General features: G+C 42.2%; 1 protein-coding gene across 1 annotated transcript in view; it reads left to right on the top strand.

Moving 5' to 3' along the window:
* LOC147662752 (zinc finger protein ZXDC-like) overlaps positions 1-16,233 on the top strand; it is a 62,128-nt gene extending 45,895 nt beyond the window's left edge. Inside the window, exons 9-10 of the mRNA XM_086950923.1 lie at positions 3,308-3,409; positions 10,610-16,233. Of these exons, the coding sequence (XP_086807049.1) occupies positions 3,308-3,409; positions 10,610-10,696 (189 nt within the window). The 3' untranslated portion in view covers positions 10,697-16,233. The remainder of the gene's footprint in view (positions 1-3,307; positions 3,410-10,609) is intronic.
* The last annotated feature ends 871 nt before the right edge of the window (positions 16,234-17,104 follow it).

Genomic DNA, 17,104 nt, shown 5'->3' with positions numbered 1-17,104 from the left:
GCGTTGCGTGTGTGAGTGGCGTTGCGTGTGTGAGTGGCGTTGCGTGTGTGAGTGGCGTTGCGTGTGTGAGTGGCGTTGCGTGTGTGAGTGGCGTTGCGTGTGTGAGTGGCGTTGCGTGGGTGAGTGGGGTTGCGTGGGTGAGTGGGGTTGCGTGGGTGAGTGGGGTTGCGTGGGTGAGTGGGGTTGCGTGGGTGAGTGGGGTTGCGTGGGTGAGTGGGGTTGCTTGGGTGAGTGGCGTTGCGTGGGTGTGAGTGGCGTTGCGTGTCTGAAAGTGGTGCTGTGTGGGTGAAAGTGGCACAGAGCCTTTGATGTGGCCTGGCGCAGGACAAATGCTGCTGCTGGGAACAGATGGCCTGGCCGTGAAGCAGGGGGCGGGCAGCGCTGGGGAAGCCTGTGGGAGGGTGATTGATGCCTTTGATGTGGCGATATTAAACCCCCTCCCCCCCCCCCCCATGACGAAGTTAAACAGTGGAAATTCATTGGGAGGGCAGACTAAAAGTCACGTTTAAGGCTGTGATTCGGACCTTTTGAGGAACGCAGAAAGAGGAAGATTCTTCCTCGTGTTGGCATGGATGGGTTAAAAAAATTGTAAACAACTTAAATCTCCGGTTTTAAAGTGAAGTTATTAAATTAACGTAAATACCTACAAAGTGGCCTTTATTTTATTATTTGCAATCCATGCTTACTTTAAAAAAAAAAATCCTGATGCAATGCGAGTTTGCTTGATATGATAAAGGTGTAATATCAAACAGATTTAAAATGCTACACAAACAAAACGACTTTATGTAGTATTCTGCAGGCCTTCGCCTTCACAACAGATTACCAACGCATCGCATGCAGCTACGCCCGGCCACACAAGTGAGAAGCCGAGTCATACGTGTCCTTCCATTTACAACAGACAAATGCCGACCAAGTGCCATCTTATAAATACTTGATCATTTTTAAATAATTCAGGCTTCCATCAGGGGTCATTTTACTTGTTATTACATAAATTATTTACACGATAATTAGGAGAATGTACAATAGAAAATCTTCATCTAATTGTTCACTTTAGAGTATTGCAGTTCTGTCGCGTGTCACTGACAGTCCGGTCTCCATGTGCGCGGGTGTCCAGTTACCTGTCCTTTTTCCGTTCCTTGGTCTACATGTCCCTGGTGATCAAATCCCATTATATAAACTTTAACGAGAAATGTGTGCAAGCAATCTATGTGTTCTTTGTATGGTGGCCATGTATGTGTTTTAGCTTGAGGGCACACATTGTTTCGTTTGGCGATGGTGGGTCGCAGATATAGGTTGGTGGGTACCACGACTAAGTATCTTTTGACTGCATTGGTAGTTGGGTTTATTCATTTATAAGTAGTTTTACAAAGCGTGAACTAGACATGGGCCAGCTGTGGGTCTTGGGGGGTTGTTTCCTCTCACTGCATGCAAGGCAAGGGAAACAGAGTACGGCCGGCCTGCGGCCGGCCATGAATAATTAGGGGAGGAGAAGCCCTAGGGGAGGAGAAGCCCTTTGATGTGCTGGGCTGTATAGAGTGCAGGCATGGTGAAAGGAGATGCGTGGAGGATGGGGGCGGGCTTGGGAAACTGAGAGTACGGCCGGCCTGCGGCCGGCCATGAATAATTAGGGGAGGAGAAGCCCTTTGATGTGCTGGGCTGGCCCTGAATGCGCGTGCTTGTTCACGTGAACTTCATGAAAACCGCGAGGCTGAAAGCCCTTAGTTTGACGATGTTTTCGCCACTTGAATTCTCGCTCCGCTCGATGCGCTTGCGCACATCGATGGGTCGCGAGACCTAATAAAAACTGCTATGGAGGAAGACCTAATTGAACCTGTTTCTCTCTGCTAAATCTATTGTGTGGGTCTTTTTTTGTTTCCTGCTTTTATCAAACCATTTTGAGCTGCTGCCAGATTTCCCATTTACCAGAAATTGGCCATGTTCTTCTTTAACTTCTTTCTTGATGATGTACATCTGAATTACTTGCCATGTTACGCATTGTGTATTAGCTCCTCTGTAAAAAAGACAAAGCCACCTAGCGGAAAATGTGACTGAAACACCACAACCATAATGCATCACAAGCTGACTTGAATTCCAGTGTGCAATAGTAACTCGGCAAGTGTGGCTTCGCCAGGCTCCTGAACATTTTCCATGTCCACATCAATGGCTGAATGTGCACCGCTGTACTAATGACATCATAATGTAGCTTAATGGCTAGCCTAATGGTTTGCCCATTTTTGATGCATTTTAGCTCAAATACTCAACTCTGTTTTTCACTCTTGTTTAATCTCTCCCTTTCAATACCTTTTTACTTCGTCTTGCCGTTTTCATTAACACTCAAGGATTGAAGGGTCTCCGTTTGAGATTGTCGTCAATATCCACTGAATAGAGGCCTATAGCTTGCAGGTACATTACGAGATTTAGCCAAGGGCCTTAGAAATGGATGGGCAAGAAAAGCCCACACCAACTTCTCACCTCATCCCTCCTTCTCCAAAGGAACTTCACCATTAGCCATTTGGCCTGTTTCGTCCTTCACTCAAAGAATTGAGAATGTACTTGAAAGATGAACTGAACTTATCCTAATACATTTCCACTGTATTAAAACACTTTTCAATTTACAGTTTAGGTAAACCTTCTCCTACATCGAAACAGAGCTAAACCCAGCAGTGGTCGGTCGACAGGAGCACGTTGGACTACACCAGCATGCTCTGTTGGCAGGCCAAAAGAGCTATCTGGCATTCAGAACAGCCTAAGCACTGATTTCAAATAAGACCACTTCTGTCCCCCGCCTTGTGGCTCCTTGTGAAAGAAAGGATTATGTTCCAACCCAAATACATTAAAAGCTCGGTCATCACAGGTATCCATTTACAACCCTCTATATGGCAGTCTTCTACATCTAGTCATCCCTCACCGTGACAGAATTTTAGGCATACATTTAACTTTCAAGCCCCCAAAGTATTTAGCTGCTAGGCCCTTTATATGATATTGTGTAGCACTTTCATAAATTGCTATAAATGTATTTCTCTTCTGCAGACAGCAGTCTGTAATAGTCTCCTTTACTGTCAGCTGTCCTACTAGAGCCAGACCCTTTCCTAAGTCAGTGGACTCTGTGTGAAGTTGGCGAAAGCACCTTGAAGTGTAGAGTGTGTGAGAAAGAGAGAGAAAAAGAGAGATGCTATGAAACAAATACATATGTTTTTATTAAAGACTGTTTATTTAGTTATTTCTGGCAGTAGGAGTGTATTCTGAGTGCCAAAAAGCTGTTCTATCAGAAAAGTAAGAAATAACGTTTGCTTTTTTTCTTGGTAAGGATGACCATCCAAGAAATGGAGAATTGCCATTTCCACTTGGCTCTGAAGCATCTTCTTCACATTCTCAGTTGACAGTTGATCTGCCAGTGCACATCCTTCAGGTAAGGTTCTAATATACATTAAAGAGATTTATTCCTTTCATTGTTTTTCTTTCCAGAAACAGAAGCCCCACAAAATTTTGACAAGCGAGGGTTATTTTATTTTTTACCTATCCAACCTTTATTTTTCCAAACTTTCAAAAGTAAAGAATACCTTACTATTAGATTGAGACTAAATTATAGTGCAAGCTGTGTGACTGCAAAATACCTATTCTCAACTTATCAGGACTTTACAGGGGCTTAAATCCTGCTCATTATTACCAATGATGAGCTTTATTATCACTCTCATTGGCGTACCTTATCCATCTTATGAATGCCCCTCCCCTGGAGTATTGACTCTTTACCTGTGTCGTTGCACTGTTCGTATTTATGGAACTACTTTTTAGGGCTCACCTAGGCTGCGCTTAAGCAGCCTCTCGAGACCTGCTGTATCTACTGTATGGGCTTTCAACACACCTGTCTGTTTTTATTCGTCCCTTCATGTGCCTTTCGAAATTCCGTTGTTTTCGTTGGCGAATCGTGTACATTTGTCTCTCCTTTTGCTGTTTTCGACATGCCCTGGAAACTGGCCCGGTTACATGGATCATTTACTATTGTTCATATGTTAGTTTAGGCGCAAACTTTTTATTTTGCTTGGGTTTGTTTTGGCTTTCTGAACGCGCTCAGGCGAGGGCTGCAAATATATCAACCATAGCTTGTTTTCCACTGTCTTTGGTTTCACAAGCGCTTTTTTAGCCGGAGTCTGTTGTTTTTCATCCTATGACGTTTTGGTTTCATTAGCTCAAACGTCCAAACCTTAAATAATATATTTACTTAATGGAAGTTTAGTTTAAGGAGATGGCCGATAGTAGGATCAACCTGTTTACATTGTACTTTTGACAGCTTGATTAGTTGGATACGATTGAAGAGGTAAACGTGCTGTTATTCCTCCATTTTATGCAAATGGGAGCAGCGTTCAGTTGCATGCATTCAACTTTTTATGCTTTCTTTCAATCTTTGTTAAAATAAAACCAATATCAAGGGATGCCTCCTTGTGCTCTACAAACGCAGCATGTAACGTGAGATTACTTAACAATATATCCCGCAAGTAGACAGTGCAACCCCACCCCAGCACCGCCTCTGAACCAGCATAGCACCGCCTCTGAACCAGCACAGCACCACCTCAAAATCAGTGCAGTATGAATGTAAAATATAAATCCAGTATTTATAAAGTGCACAGCTACCCGGAGGCATTTTGGCGCTGGGGGCCGCTGGGAAGATTAAGCAAGCTATTGCCCAGAGTCACATGATGCTGGGCAGACCCCTGCCACCGGACCCGGGGATCGAACCGTGATCCCCAGCGTCCGGTGTCAGTCGCCCTGGCCACAGCACCACACCTCTTCCCTCGCAGCACCACCCCAGCATCATTCCTGCTTTGATCCAGCGCAGCACCGTCACCTCAGCATGACTCTGCACCAGACAGCATCACTAACCACCAGCTTAGCATCTCCTCACATCACTCAACAGCACTACCTCCGCATCAGTGCACCACCACCATCAGCACAGCACCACTGCAACAGCAGTTACCACCTCAGCAGTAGGTCAGCACCATTTCAGCATTAGCGCAGCACCACCACATCAGCAGCTGTGCAGCACAACCTCAGCATCAATAATCACAACTTCAGCACCACCAAAGCCTTTCTCACCACCATCTCAGCATCACTCAGCACCAACTGAGCACAACCTCTGAAAAAGCTCACCATCACCTCTGTACCACTTCACTATCACTCCACACTAGCACTGCACCATCATAACACCACCTCAGCATCACCTCAACATCAGCACAGCACCCTCTCAGTGCACTACTACCAGTGCAGCTTCACCTCAGCACCCACACAGCCCCATCTCAGCACCAGCGCAACCTCACCTCAGCAGTAATTTGGCATTATCGCAGCACCACCCTCTGCATCAGTGCAGCACCACCCTCTGCATCAGTGCAGCACCACCCTCTGCATCAGTGCAGCACCACCCTAGCACAGCATCACCTCTGCACAGCATCACCTCTGCACAGCACCAGCTTGGCACCACTCCGCACTAGCTCAGCACCACTACCTCCGCATGACTCCGCCTCGCCTCAGTGTGACTCCGCAACACCTCAGTATCATTCAGCTTCACCTGAGCACCACCAACTCTGCATCACTCATAATGGTCCACAACATGGCTCAAAGACATTGGTAAAGCCAATAACTCGTGCTAAACATTTGAAAGTTCCCAGTGCGAGACCTATTTGCTATGCTAATGCTTGTTTCTTTTTGCTTAAGCACTCCACAACTGTGTGTTTTTCAGCTTTTTCTCGTGTTCCTCCTGTCCCTCCTCCCACTCCGTGTTGCTGTCTGTGTGCTTCTCTCTATAGCCTTCTCTACCTTGCCCTCTATATGCTGCCCCCCCCACCCATTCCTCCACTGATACCTCTACTGCTGATAAACAGCACTTATTTTGCCCAAAAGCTGTCTTTGCTCCCCAGAAGCTTGCTGAAGCGTGGGCTTACTCCCCTTATGCTGAACATTACCATGTGCACATACGCCCACTGTGCACTGCAATGTTAAGCTCCGAAACTCTGCCACCTTTTACATATATGTATACCAAATAGGTCCCTCCTGCTCACACATGCAGTATACATGCTAGAGTAATGCTCACTAGCAGCCTCTTCCATACACTTAGGCAGCCTACAGGTGCGATGGTGTCATGCCAATCTACTTTGCAGCCAATGTCCCCTTTGTGTGTACAATCTTTTTACAGCCTCTTTCGCATACAGCATACTATCACCTATACACATGCAAAAAAAAAATGTACTTCAGCATGTAGTTTTATAGTATAACACATGCAGCACAATTTGCCCTTTCATATAGACACGCAGCACACTGCTTTTCATATACGTATGAAGAACACAGTCCTCTTCCAGCCACATTTAAGCACACTCCTTTATTTCTTATACATTTCTTATCCAGGACCAGATCACTGTGTCCTTCCATTTTGTTTTGAATTGCAGTCTCATGTACACGTCACTCTACTGTTTCCAATGTCAAATGTAGCACAATATCCAATCCCCATTGTAGTGCAGTATAATGCTTAATCCTTCCACATGGAGTCAGAGACAGCCCTCTTGGAAGCATTTTTGTTAAACTGTAACAAAACCTATTACAAACGGCCACCGTTGCATATGCATGAGTTATCAACACTGGACACTTTGCAAGTATACTTTTACAAAAATAATTCCAAGATGGCCACCTGTGTGCCGGAAATGTTGTAATGCTTTGGCTGCAGTTGTGCCATATCAATCGAGTACTGGCAAAGTCACTGAGGTCTATGTCTTCATATTAAAGATGACTTATTGGTTTTGCCAAGGCTTTTTTTATGAAAAATTGTGATGTTACTCAGAATTACAGGGTTATATATTTTCTGTATATTTATTAATGCCATAAAGTAAGATGGTTAAAGCGACATTCTACGAACAAAGGCATTTCAAACTTGGCTTTGTATAGAGGCGCATTTATATAATACTAGCAGCCCGCCCGACCTTGTCCGGGAGCAATCAGGCTTCCCCGACCCCCGCCCGCCCCGACATAGCAGCCAGTCCCGAAATGATTGTTCAGGGCCCCCACCCGCCCCCGCCATGAGTGTTTAGGGCCCCCGCCTGCCCCGTCCCCCGCCTGCCCCGACCCCCGTCTGCCCCAACATTGTCAGTGGGTCCCCCGGAGCCTTGCCTCCGCTCCTCCCCCGCGCTCCGCCGCTCGTCACCGCTCCTCCCCGCCTGTCTGCCGCTCCTCACTGCTTCTCCCTGCTTGTCCGCCGCTCCTCCCTGCGCCATGTCCGCCGCTCCTCCCCGCTCCATGACCGCTGCTCCTCCCCGTGCTCCTGACGTCAGCACGCAGGTCGCGGCCGGCGCTTCTTCCACGGGACAACTTTTTTTTTCGCTACATTTTTTAAATAGCGTATATTTTTTAACTTTATATAGCCTATGTCCATCTGCACACCCTGACAATTACAACGATGTATCGGGTGTGTGGATTGGCGCTGTGGTTCCCGAGTTTACCCGCCTCAAAGGTTCAAAGTTCTTCCTTTATAATAGTAGTATAGATAAATATTGAGTTACCTAGTATTCTGCCTCTCTCTGACAGGTTACAACCTGGACCCAGAAATATTAAAATCAGTGACGGTACAGACATTGACTGAATCTTGATCTGCATGACACTCTTGGAATGCATTTGGGATTGAGGTCTATTTCAGTGTGAATTGATTGATTATGACCGTATTCGTTTTATTTATTTCAAATATAAATGACATTCATGCTTAAGTGCAGAAATGTTAAGAAAAATAATTATCAGTGCTAATAAATGCAGGTTATCTATCAAGGTTATCTACGGCGTTTTTGCAGAAGACGTTCTTATCTTTGCGCAATCCTGGCAATTCAAGAACAACTCTAGCCCCAAGTTTTACATCACATTTGAACAGAGTCAGACGATGAGGACGATTTCAATATTTTAACGAAAGGTTAATTGCAAAAAGTATCAAGTACTCTTCTATCAAGACTGCTTTGAAAATTATATCGGGAACAGAGTGTTCTTATCAAATAAATCGAATATCACTTCTTCGAATAAAAGATTTTAATACGTGGCTTCGTGAAGAAGGCGTCTGCTCTACGCCGAAACGCGCGTCGAAAAGAATAAATTTCTGCCACAATTTGATTTTATGATTCACAGTATTATATTGTTTATTATTGTAATGTTTTTTTGATGCATATAATTAGTCAATGTATGTTTTGGTATTAATCCTTAGATGAGGATTTTTTAATTAACTTTTTATAAAAATAAAATAATTCACTTGGATCTTTTTACTTTTCATTTTTTATTGGCTGTTATTTGGATTTATAACATGTACACTAATGTTGGCTGATTTATAGTTTGGTCTTCTATACACCGTTATACATTGAAGATTGCCTAGGAGTGATAAAACATTGACAAAGCCTTTAAGTACGCATGGCGCTTTGAAGGTAGGGCCTGACCTGATGTCAAATCCAGAGAAGTATATAGCCGAATGGTGTAAACAGTTGAAAATAGTGGAATATAAAAAAATTTGTTTGATATAGTATTTCGTCAAAAAACACAATTTGAATAGAACCATGGCTAGTTTAACAAAAAACTCAGAAATATCCAGAGAAAGGCATTTAGACAGGCATTAATAAAAAAAAAATGCAATTTAGAAATTAATATAATTGAACAGTTTTGGAATGCTGTGTAACCCACAACTCTCTTCCAGTGATCTATTCTCGACCTCACACGTAAAAATTACATCACTATTGACATCACATATTACATCACCATTGACATAATGACTAGTATGGATCCCTATTTATTTGAGTATGTCTTGACATTTATTTATGTTGTGTTATTTTTGATCACATATCTCACCTTTGGCCATCCACCGTGCCCAGTCCTGGTATCTACATAACGCATGTGGCCTTTGGTTTGGTGCCTCTGTGTGAAGCGCCCATATGGACATACAACCCATTGCTGGCCTCCTTCCTTCAGCTAGGCACAGTTGTGATTAAGTGAAGGCCTTGCAACTTCTGTATGGGGCCAACCCACGTAGTCATGCCGAATTCAGGTTTAGTGCAGCATCTGTACATGACCCTTGCTGAGCCCAAGTATGGAAATGCAAATAACTTTCGGCCATGTGTTCTGCAAGGCAACTCTGCAAGGCAACTGCACGATTAGGTCAAAGGTCATAAACCATTTTTAAGTGATGTATCTTATCAGCTGTGTGAACCTGTGTAGCACTTGTAAATTGACACTTGCTTTTGTGGTGAGGTATTCCATGAATGTTAATTCAGAGACCTTTCCATATGCACCGTTTTCATCCAAAACATTCACGTTTGCATATGAACCAAGCTTTTCATGTACTTGTGTTGTTTGCAAGCCACACCCTTTGAAGAGCAAGTTTTTATACAAATGATGTCAAACAAGCTGTGAAATATTACCTATGCAGAACTCTTGAGTTGAGAAAATGTAAACACTTTTTTGTTTGTATGCAATGTCAGGAACTGGGGCCCATGTTCCTAATTGGTTGATATATCTTTGCATATAGCTTCATTACCAAAATTCAGCGAGCCCGTTTCGTTAGGCCTGGTGTTACTGCCATAATATCCGTTGCTGCTACTTTGGTGGTCAATGTATATTTTCACTTACCGTTACTTTGGTGAGTAAGATGTGAAAACTGATCCGCTGAGCTTTAAAGCTGCCATAAAGTGCCAGTCCAGTTGATCCTCATGCTCCTTAGGGGTTTCTGACATACGGGGTTACTTCTTAGTATGACAAAATTCCCATGATGGAGAAGGAAATGTTTTGTAGCCCTCCCCCCCCCAAAACTCCTGAACTGCGCATTATTTTTGTTCAACCCTGTGTCTTGCAACTGATCTGTAACCTGCCTTCATGCAGATTCACAGCAACATTTGGTGACACCTGACGAATGTGTGAATACAAATATTTGTTAAGTTATGTGTATTTGTAAAGTGCATTACTGTCTACGAGGGTATCTTCGCCCTGGGCAGGTGTGTGTGGAAAGCCTTGTCTACGGGAGATTGGTTAATTGAAAAGGTCTACTGCTGCTTGCCGAATTTAAGAAGAGAGGAGGCTCTGATGTGCAGTGGGAGGTCACTCCACGCTTTAGGAACAAGCTAAGAGAACATCTGTCCTCCTAGTCTGGTTCTGTAAATGCGTTGGATGTGTGCGAGTAGGAGTCCTGCGGAGCGGTGGTGTCTGGGTGGTTGGTGGACAGAGATGTGATTGTTCGTGTAGGTGGGGCCAATTTTGTGTAGTGCCTTGAATGTGTGTATGAGGAGTTCGAATTGAGCACAGTGTTGTTCTCTGAGGTGTGGTGAGATGCGAGTTCTGCGTGGGACATTAAGGATAAGTCTGGCTGCTGAGTTCTGGATGGTTTGTAGTCCTCTAATGAGTTGCTTGGAGATCCCGGAGTAGACTATTCCTAGTGTAGCGGGTCCTTCCATAGTCTAACTTGCTGGTGACTAGAGCATGAGTGCCAGCTTTTCTAGTGTTGCTTGGGTGCAGTGGGATTAACAATATGGAGTTTCTATCAATTTTTCTGCATGGTCTATTTATAGCGACGCGCTGTGACATGGAATAGTGACATGTTTCCCTGCTTTTTCAGGAGCCTCCAGCATCCACAGAAGAGGCCACTGTCCCCACCAGCTCTCAGTTCACTGGAAGCACCATCAACCTACAAGATCTTCAATGACCCATCCGAAGTAGGAAAAAGGAAGCGGTGAAATTGTATCATGTTGATATTGGTATTTATATAAAGACTACAAGCACAAAAGATAAATCCGTGCCAAGTTTTGACATGGAATGTACATTTAATGTGCTTGGGAAAATACACACAGAAAAGTGCACTTCTACAGAATGATCGTGGTGGAGGGTGCTCTGGAGTGGGTGGATGGAGTATTTATTGGACGATATTCCAAGGCTACAAAAGGAGGAATAGAATGGACTTTAAAATGTATTTTAAAAGTGATCCAGGTATGCTGTCCAGAGCACAACTGCTCCGTCCTCCAGATCCTTCTTTTTGTAGCCGTGACTGGTAGAGTTGCTCATGTATTGCCTGTCCTTTGCATCTACTGTCCCACCTTCCTGGAAGCCAGCTGGGAATTCTTCTCGATATATTTTACTTAGTGATGCCATGTCATCTGAAATGCTGTCATTTGTTGGTGGTATCATAAAAAGTAGTAGTCGGTGCGTTAACTTTAGCGTTCCTGTTGTCAAGAATATTCGAAGCAATGCACCATTTTTTGTAGAAGTCCACGGTGAGATTATTGTAAATGTTATTAAAAGAATGCTGTTATCATCAAATGCACTTTACAACCTTCCACCTGTGAGTTTCTAAGATGGTGTAGCTTTCGCTCTTTTTTTCCAAAGTATAAGCATATTGTCACCACACTCCTGCTGCCTTCAGCATAAAAAGATTTCTAAATATGGTTTCCACCTCTGTGTTTGCCTTAGTTTGTTAAGCAAAGGGAACACAGTGCGCGGATAAAACTGATACCACAGGTCATGTTTTTCTTAATTATGCAGTGCTCTTCACTCTTTAATTTCTTGTCAGTAGGACCTTTTTTGTTTGTTCAGTTCTTTCAGTTACTTGAATATAAAAAATAATATAAATTACAGAATTCATTTGCACCAAACAAAAGATGACCTCTCTGCACCAAATTGTTAAAGTAAATTGATAGCGATGAATTAGTCTTATTAATGTATTTTGATTATTATTTTTTTTAATCCATAAGAGGATGATCACTTGCATGCACTTAATTCCCAACCAATCACGGTGCCTGGACAACTCATGGTGTTATTCAGGAATATTCTGTATCTACTTAAAATAAGCAATGTTTTGTAGTGTGAATTTATTCTGGATTCACATGCTGTGCATTACTCCGTCATCCAATGTTTGGGGTACTAGATGGCAGAAAAATGTGCAGCATGTAGACAAAGAAAATTCTTTAAGCTGCAAAGCTACTCCTACCAGTAAGTAATGGTTTTGCCTCATCGATTGGTAGGGAAGTATATTTGTCTCTAAACTGTACTCCTTATTATGTTGACCACTGTAGAGCATTAGTGTGCATCTTTAATTGGATTGTCTGTGAGGGGTGACAGTCTTCCCTCATTTTACTTGAATAAGCATACATTTAATCTAAAGGGCCTGCAAACATACTTGATCTTGCTTCTGTGGGTCACACTAGGCCGAACTTGCAGTGTAAAACAATTTAGATGTTAGCCTGGCAAACATCCCTCCTTTTGAGCTTGCCCTTTTAATGCAACCTTCCTTTTTCACCCACTGCTTGCAGCTGTATGTCCTATGCATAGCTTCTTTTCCCAATTTTCCTTTATTCTAGGATAGTCTTCAGCCTTCACCGCAGACTACAAATTTCTGATTTGGCATATAGTTTCTGTAATTCATAAGATATGAGGACTATTAAGGCCAACTGATATTTTGCTGCCTGCACTGCAGCGTCTAATTACACATTGTTTTTTGAGGCGATGGAATGCCACTGGGCGCGTGGGAGGGGGGTAGCAGAGGAATTTGTGGGGCACCCTCCCCCTGCAATAAATAAATAAAGGGATTCACCATGTAGAAAATACAGGAGTCAAGAGTGACTCCCACAATTGCAAGTCTGCAAATCATTTCATAGCTTGTTTCATTTCACACTGCTTTTGTCTGCCCTGTTTAACTTCATTATGTGTGTTTTGAGTGCCAGTCCCAACAAGCCCATGGCCATACTGTAACTTTTTGTGCTTCACCTTATTTTCTGCTTGACAAATGTCTTTGCTGGACCTTGATTTTAGAGTGTGCTGCTTGGGGGAACTCCAAGACTTCACCCCGCAGAAAAAGAGACTGGTCAGACAATCTGTTTTTCCAGCATAACACTCTGGTGGGCCAGTTTTTTTAATGGTTCATTCGAGCTACATGCACAGTTGTTTTCAGTCTAAGCAGCACTGAGCTTTGTCATAAAGTCTGTTTCCTCTTAATTTGCACCTTCCATTAAGATGCAAATACATGGATTCAAGCATTAGCGGTATGCAATGCTTTCTATGAGTGATAACAACATATGGCAAATATTTTTCTGCTCAGCCATGCCCTATAAAATGTTGATCATGATGTCGTGGATTGTTGGCTTGTCAAGCTAGCCTGCTTTTACTGTTTTATTATTATAATTTGTTTTAATGGGAGAGGAGCTACAAGGGCTACTTGTTAGTGTAAGACAAAGGGAGAAGAATACCAGGTATCTGACAAATCTAAAGAAAAGCACTTTCAGAAAACTTCAAGTTGTCTGGGGTCCTCCTCCAGAGTCAGCTCAATCTCTTGGACTACTGAAGTAAACAGCTGAAGTTGAGCACTGGGCTTGATAGGTGACCGAAGAATCTCTTGAAATTGTCAGCGTTTCTCTAATTTATCTCCTTTTCTTGACCTAAAGGTGATTCTGGGGTGCCCAACCCCGGGAAGAGCAAAGGCTTCCAACCATCCATTGACCGGTGAGCAATCCCAGTGAATCCTCGAACTTTGTCCTTGGTAGTCCGTGGCTTCAGACACTATTAAGTTCGGGGATGGATACATCCCCATTTCTATCTGTAACCCAAAGCAGACGTTTCTGAGTTTTGCTGGTTAAAACTCCATACCTCAGGTCTTCCATAATGTCATCCCCTCCAAGCTGGACATCCACTGTTACCTGTAATGCACATTGACCTCTGTGAGTGGACATGCTGGGTGGTCAGGTCTTTCTCTGCCCTAAAGGTTAAAGATTATTTCTTCCTTGTCTTTGAGCTTTTATTTTATTTGGCAATTTCTGCCGAAATCTTCAAATTTGCTCAGGTTCCATCATTGCACTTTCCCTTTACTATGGATTTGAAATTTGGGCACACGGACCGCCTTCTGGGTAAGAATTTGACTATTGATATTTACAACCACTTCAGCTCTTAGACTACTGTGTTGTGATTCTAGAAACCATGGCTCATAAGGCATATGTTTAGGATACTACACCAGCCAGTGGAGTGCACTTGGGTTGTACCTTGAATGATGAAGATTCCTTTCATCCTGTGTGACTTTTTCTTGGTTGAGTGTCCTTCTCTGGTTAGTAATAATATTGAAAAAGTATTCTTTCGTTATTCTGATGGGTTGCCCTAAGGCCATATCTGTGTCAATGCTTTATATTCAGTATGTGCTACACCCTTCCAGGTGAGGGGAAATCTTTTCCTGTAGACCAAGAGCCCTAGTCTTTCATGACCCTTTATTTGTGGAGCTTTTAGAATCCTCTCCTACGTTCCAGAGGAGCACATTTGTTGGCATTTCACGATGTGTACAACATATCCATGCTAGGAAACTGGCCATAAAATCAAAAATGTTCTCTGTCGGGATTTGGCTAGACATGTTAGCCCCCTGGAATGGTATTTTGATGACTTTCTGCTTTTATCCATCCATGCCATGGCTAGTATACAGGTGGAATTCTATATATCCTATTTGGTCTGCAGTGGTGCACACATAATTCTAACAATCCGTTTCTTGGCAGAATGCATGAAGAATTATCAGTTTTTGTCAGCTGTTGCATTTCTTTGCTCAAATTGGACAGCACTGTGCAGAACTGGTTTAATCTAAACTGGGGATCTGGATGAATTTTCTTTTACTTCTTTAGTAGATATCATAAAAAGGTTAAACACCCCTTCCTTCTGTTGGATTTCCTCAGCAATCATGAACAGTTTCTCTTAGTTCTTCACCATTCTCTTATTTTTAGGCAGTTTTAACTGCATAATTTAATCATCAGCTGCTTTAATCTTATTTTTACATGAAGTACAGCTGGTCCATTCATTGAGCTTTTTGTTGCCCATTGCTAGCTTTCTCGTGGCAAGTAAGTTTCATTATATTGCTGGTATAGCATCCTTGAATGCTTTGTAAAGTTTGTGAGTATCCTCACCAGAGGGTACCAAGCTTGCATAGTGGCATGTTTAGACTTCAAGTGCCACGTTTCTCCTTGCCATTTTGTTGCCAGATTGCTAGCTATTCTTATAAGGCACAAGAGGGAGGAAAGGTTACAAGTTCAGGAGTCACTATGGCACATTATATTTTCCTCACATCTGCAACATCTTTAAAATATCCTATTAAAAATATTTTACTCGAGGGTGACAGAAGTCCACTTTATTGTAATTTAAACTTCTGTAAAGAAGCGTGTGACGTTCGGTATCAGTCATGGGTACAAACACCCATGCATTTACCATTAGAGTTGAAATCACCAGTGTTACATGCTTTGAGTTGGATCAAATGGCTTTTTGTAACATAAAATATCCAATGGAAGATGTTTTCAGAAGACTCATGTCTTTTCGTGAAGAAGGAATTTGTCATCTGCATATTTGCCTTTGAGACACTAACACATCCCATTGTGTTAAAAATTCAGACTGAGTTTTGCAGCATTTCTCATTCTTGTGTAAGATGACAAGATATTGGGAATATCAATCTGATCTGAAAACAAACACTTTGGAATAAACTAAAAGTTGTGCGTTTGCTTGGTTAGTAGTAAATAAAGGCAATTTAAGGTGATCCATCTCTGTAAGGAAGGAAATGTACATCTTTAAAAAAAAAAAAATTGGGATTGGGATTACAAGCTGTAAACTGTAGCAAATGCTTCCTACGAACTAGGTCCGTTTGAATACCGACAAATACTCGGTAACCTATTGAAGTCTGGAATATCGTTTACAGAGCTTAATAACAAGCACTGGGCAATTAAAATCCTGTCCAAAGAAAGCATTGGTGTGACATTCCTGAAAGTTGTCATGAATGTATTTATGTGCCTACTTGTGAAACGTAGGGATAACAAATTGTGTATATACTTTTTTAACTCCTTTGGACTAACAGTTTGTATATAAATACATATATTTTTTACAGATTGAAATGTCAAAAAAAACTGAAGGTTTGTTGATATTGCACATATTTATTAATTGCATTTATGAGGTTATTTTACATAAGCAGGACAACATGGAGAAGTATGTGCCTTCATATTGATGCTTGTACATATATATGTTTACATTTAATTGCACATGTGTGTATGTGTTGCAGACTAGTTTCTGAAACGTGTTGCCTGTATTATATGCTTGCTTTCTTACATATGGTTTAGTGCACAGAAGTTGAGAAATCTACATATTGTGCATCTTGTAAATGGTTCTACTGCCAATTCCAAAGGTTATGACGGTTGGCTTTATAATTAATTTACAGCTCCAATAAAGATTTTTATATGGGTGCTTTCTCTAGTGTTTCATGAAATAAACTTCGTTTTCAGTCTTATACTTGGAGCATTTTAAAATGTGATGTTTTATCGATAGAAGTGAAAATCGATAGGTTGCGCTGTAAGTTTCCAAGCCGTTTATTCTTTGTGTGTGTGTGTGTGTGTGTGTGTGTGTGTGTGTATATCCCATGTCGAAGTAAGAACACTATTTCGTGCAGGATTTTGTAGCCAATTTACCTTCTTTTATCACAGACACTAGTGATTTCATCAGGAAGATGAAATAAATCAAATGGGATCAAGAGTTTTTTTCTTGGTCATGGACACATCTCTTTACACCAGTATCCACCACAAGGATGGGATTGCTGCTGCCCAACAAAAGATCCATTCATCTATATGAACATAACCAGATGATCTTCACTATGATTGAACTTTGCCTCAATAACTATTTTTTCCTTTTCAACCGGGACGTGTACCAACATTTAAGGGGTGTGGCTTTGGGGGCATGCTTCTCCCCCCAGCTAAGCAGGTCTTCATGTGGGTTGGTGGGAGGAGCATGTCCTCAAGACACTACATAAATCAACTTGGGATACCCATGTCATACATTGGTGGGGATACATCGATGATGTATGTGCTATACGGCAGGGCACCGCACCAAAGAGTATTTGTATCCTCTATCAATAATAATAATTAATAAAAATATAAATTTCACGGCAAAAATTTGCGATCAAAGCCTAGAATTCCTAGTTCTGTAGTAGGGGATCTCTGTGTATAGTCATAATCTAGTGAATAGTCCCGCCCATGTGCGTGGACCCCGGAGCAATCAAAAATAATCTCTTAAAGTGTCGAAAAAATGCAGAACTGCACAGACACTGAAGAGAGAATTTAAA

This window comes from Lissotriton vulgaris, unplaced genomic scaffold (assembly GCF_964263255.1).
Source record: "Lissotriton vulgaris unplaced genomic scaffold, aLisVul1.2 SCAFFOLD_1244, whole genome shotgun sequence".
NCBI classification, from domain to species: Eukaryota; Metazoa; Chordata; class Amphibia; order Caudata; family Salamandridae; genus Lissotriton; species Lissotriton vulgaris.
This window is presented reverse-complemented; position numbering and strand designations above follow the sequence as displayed.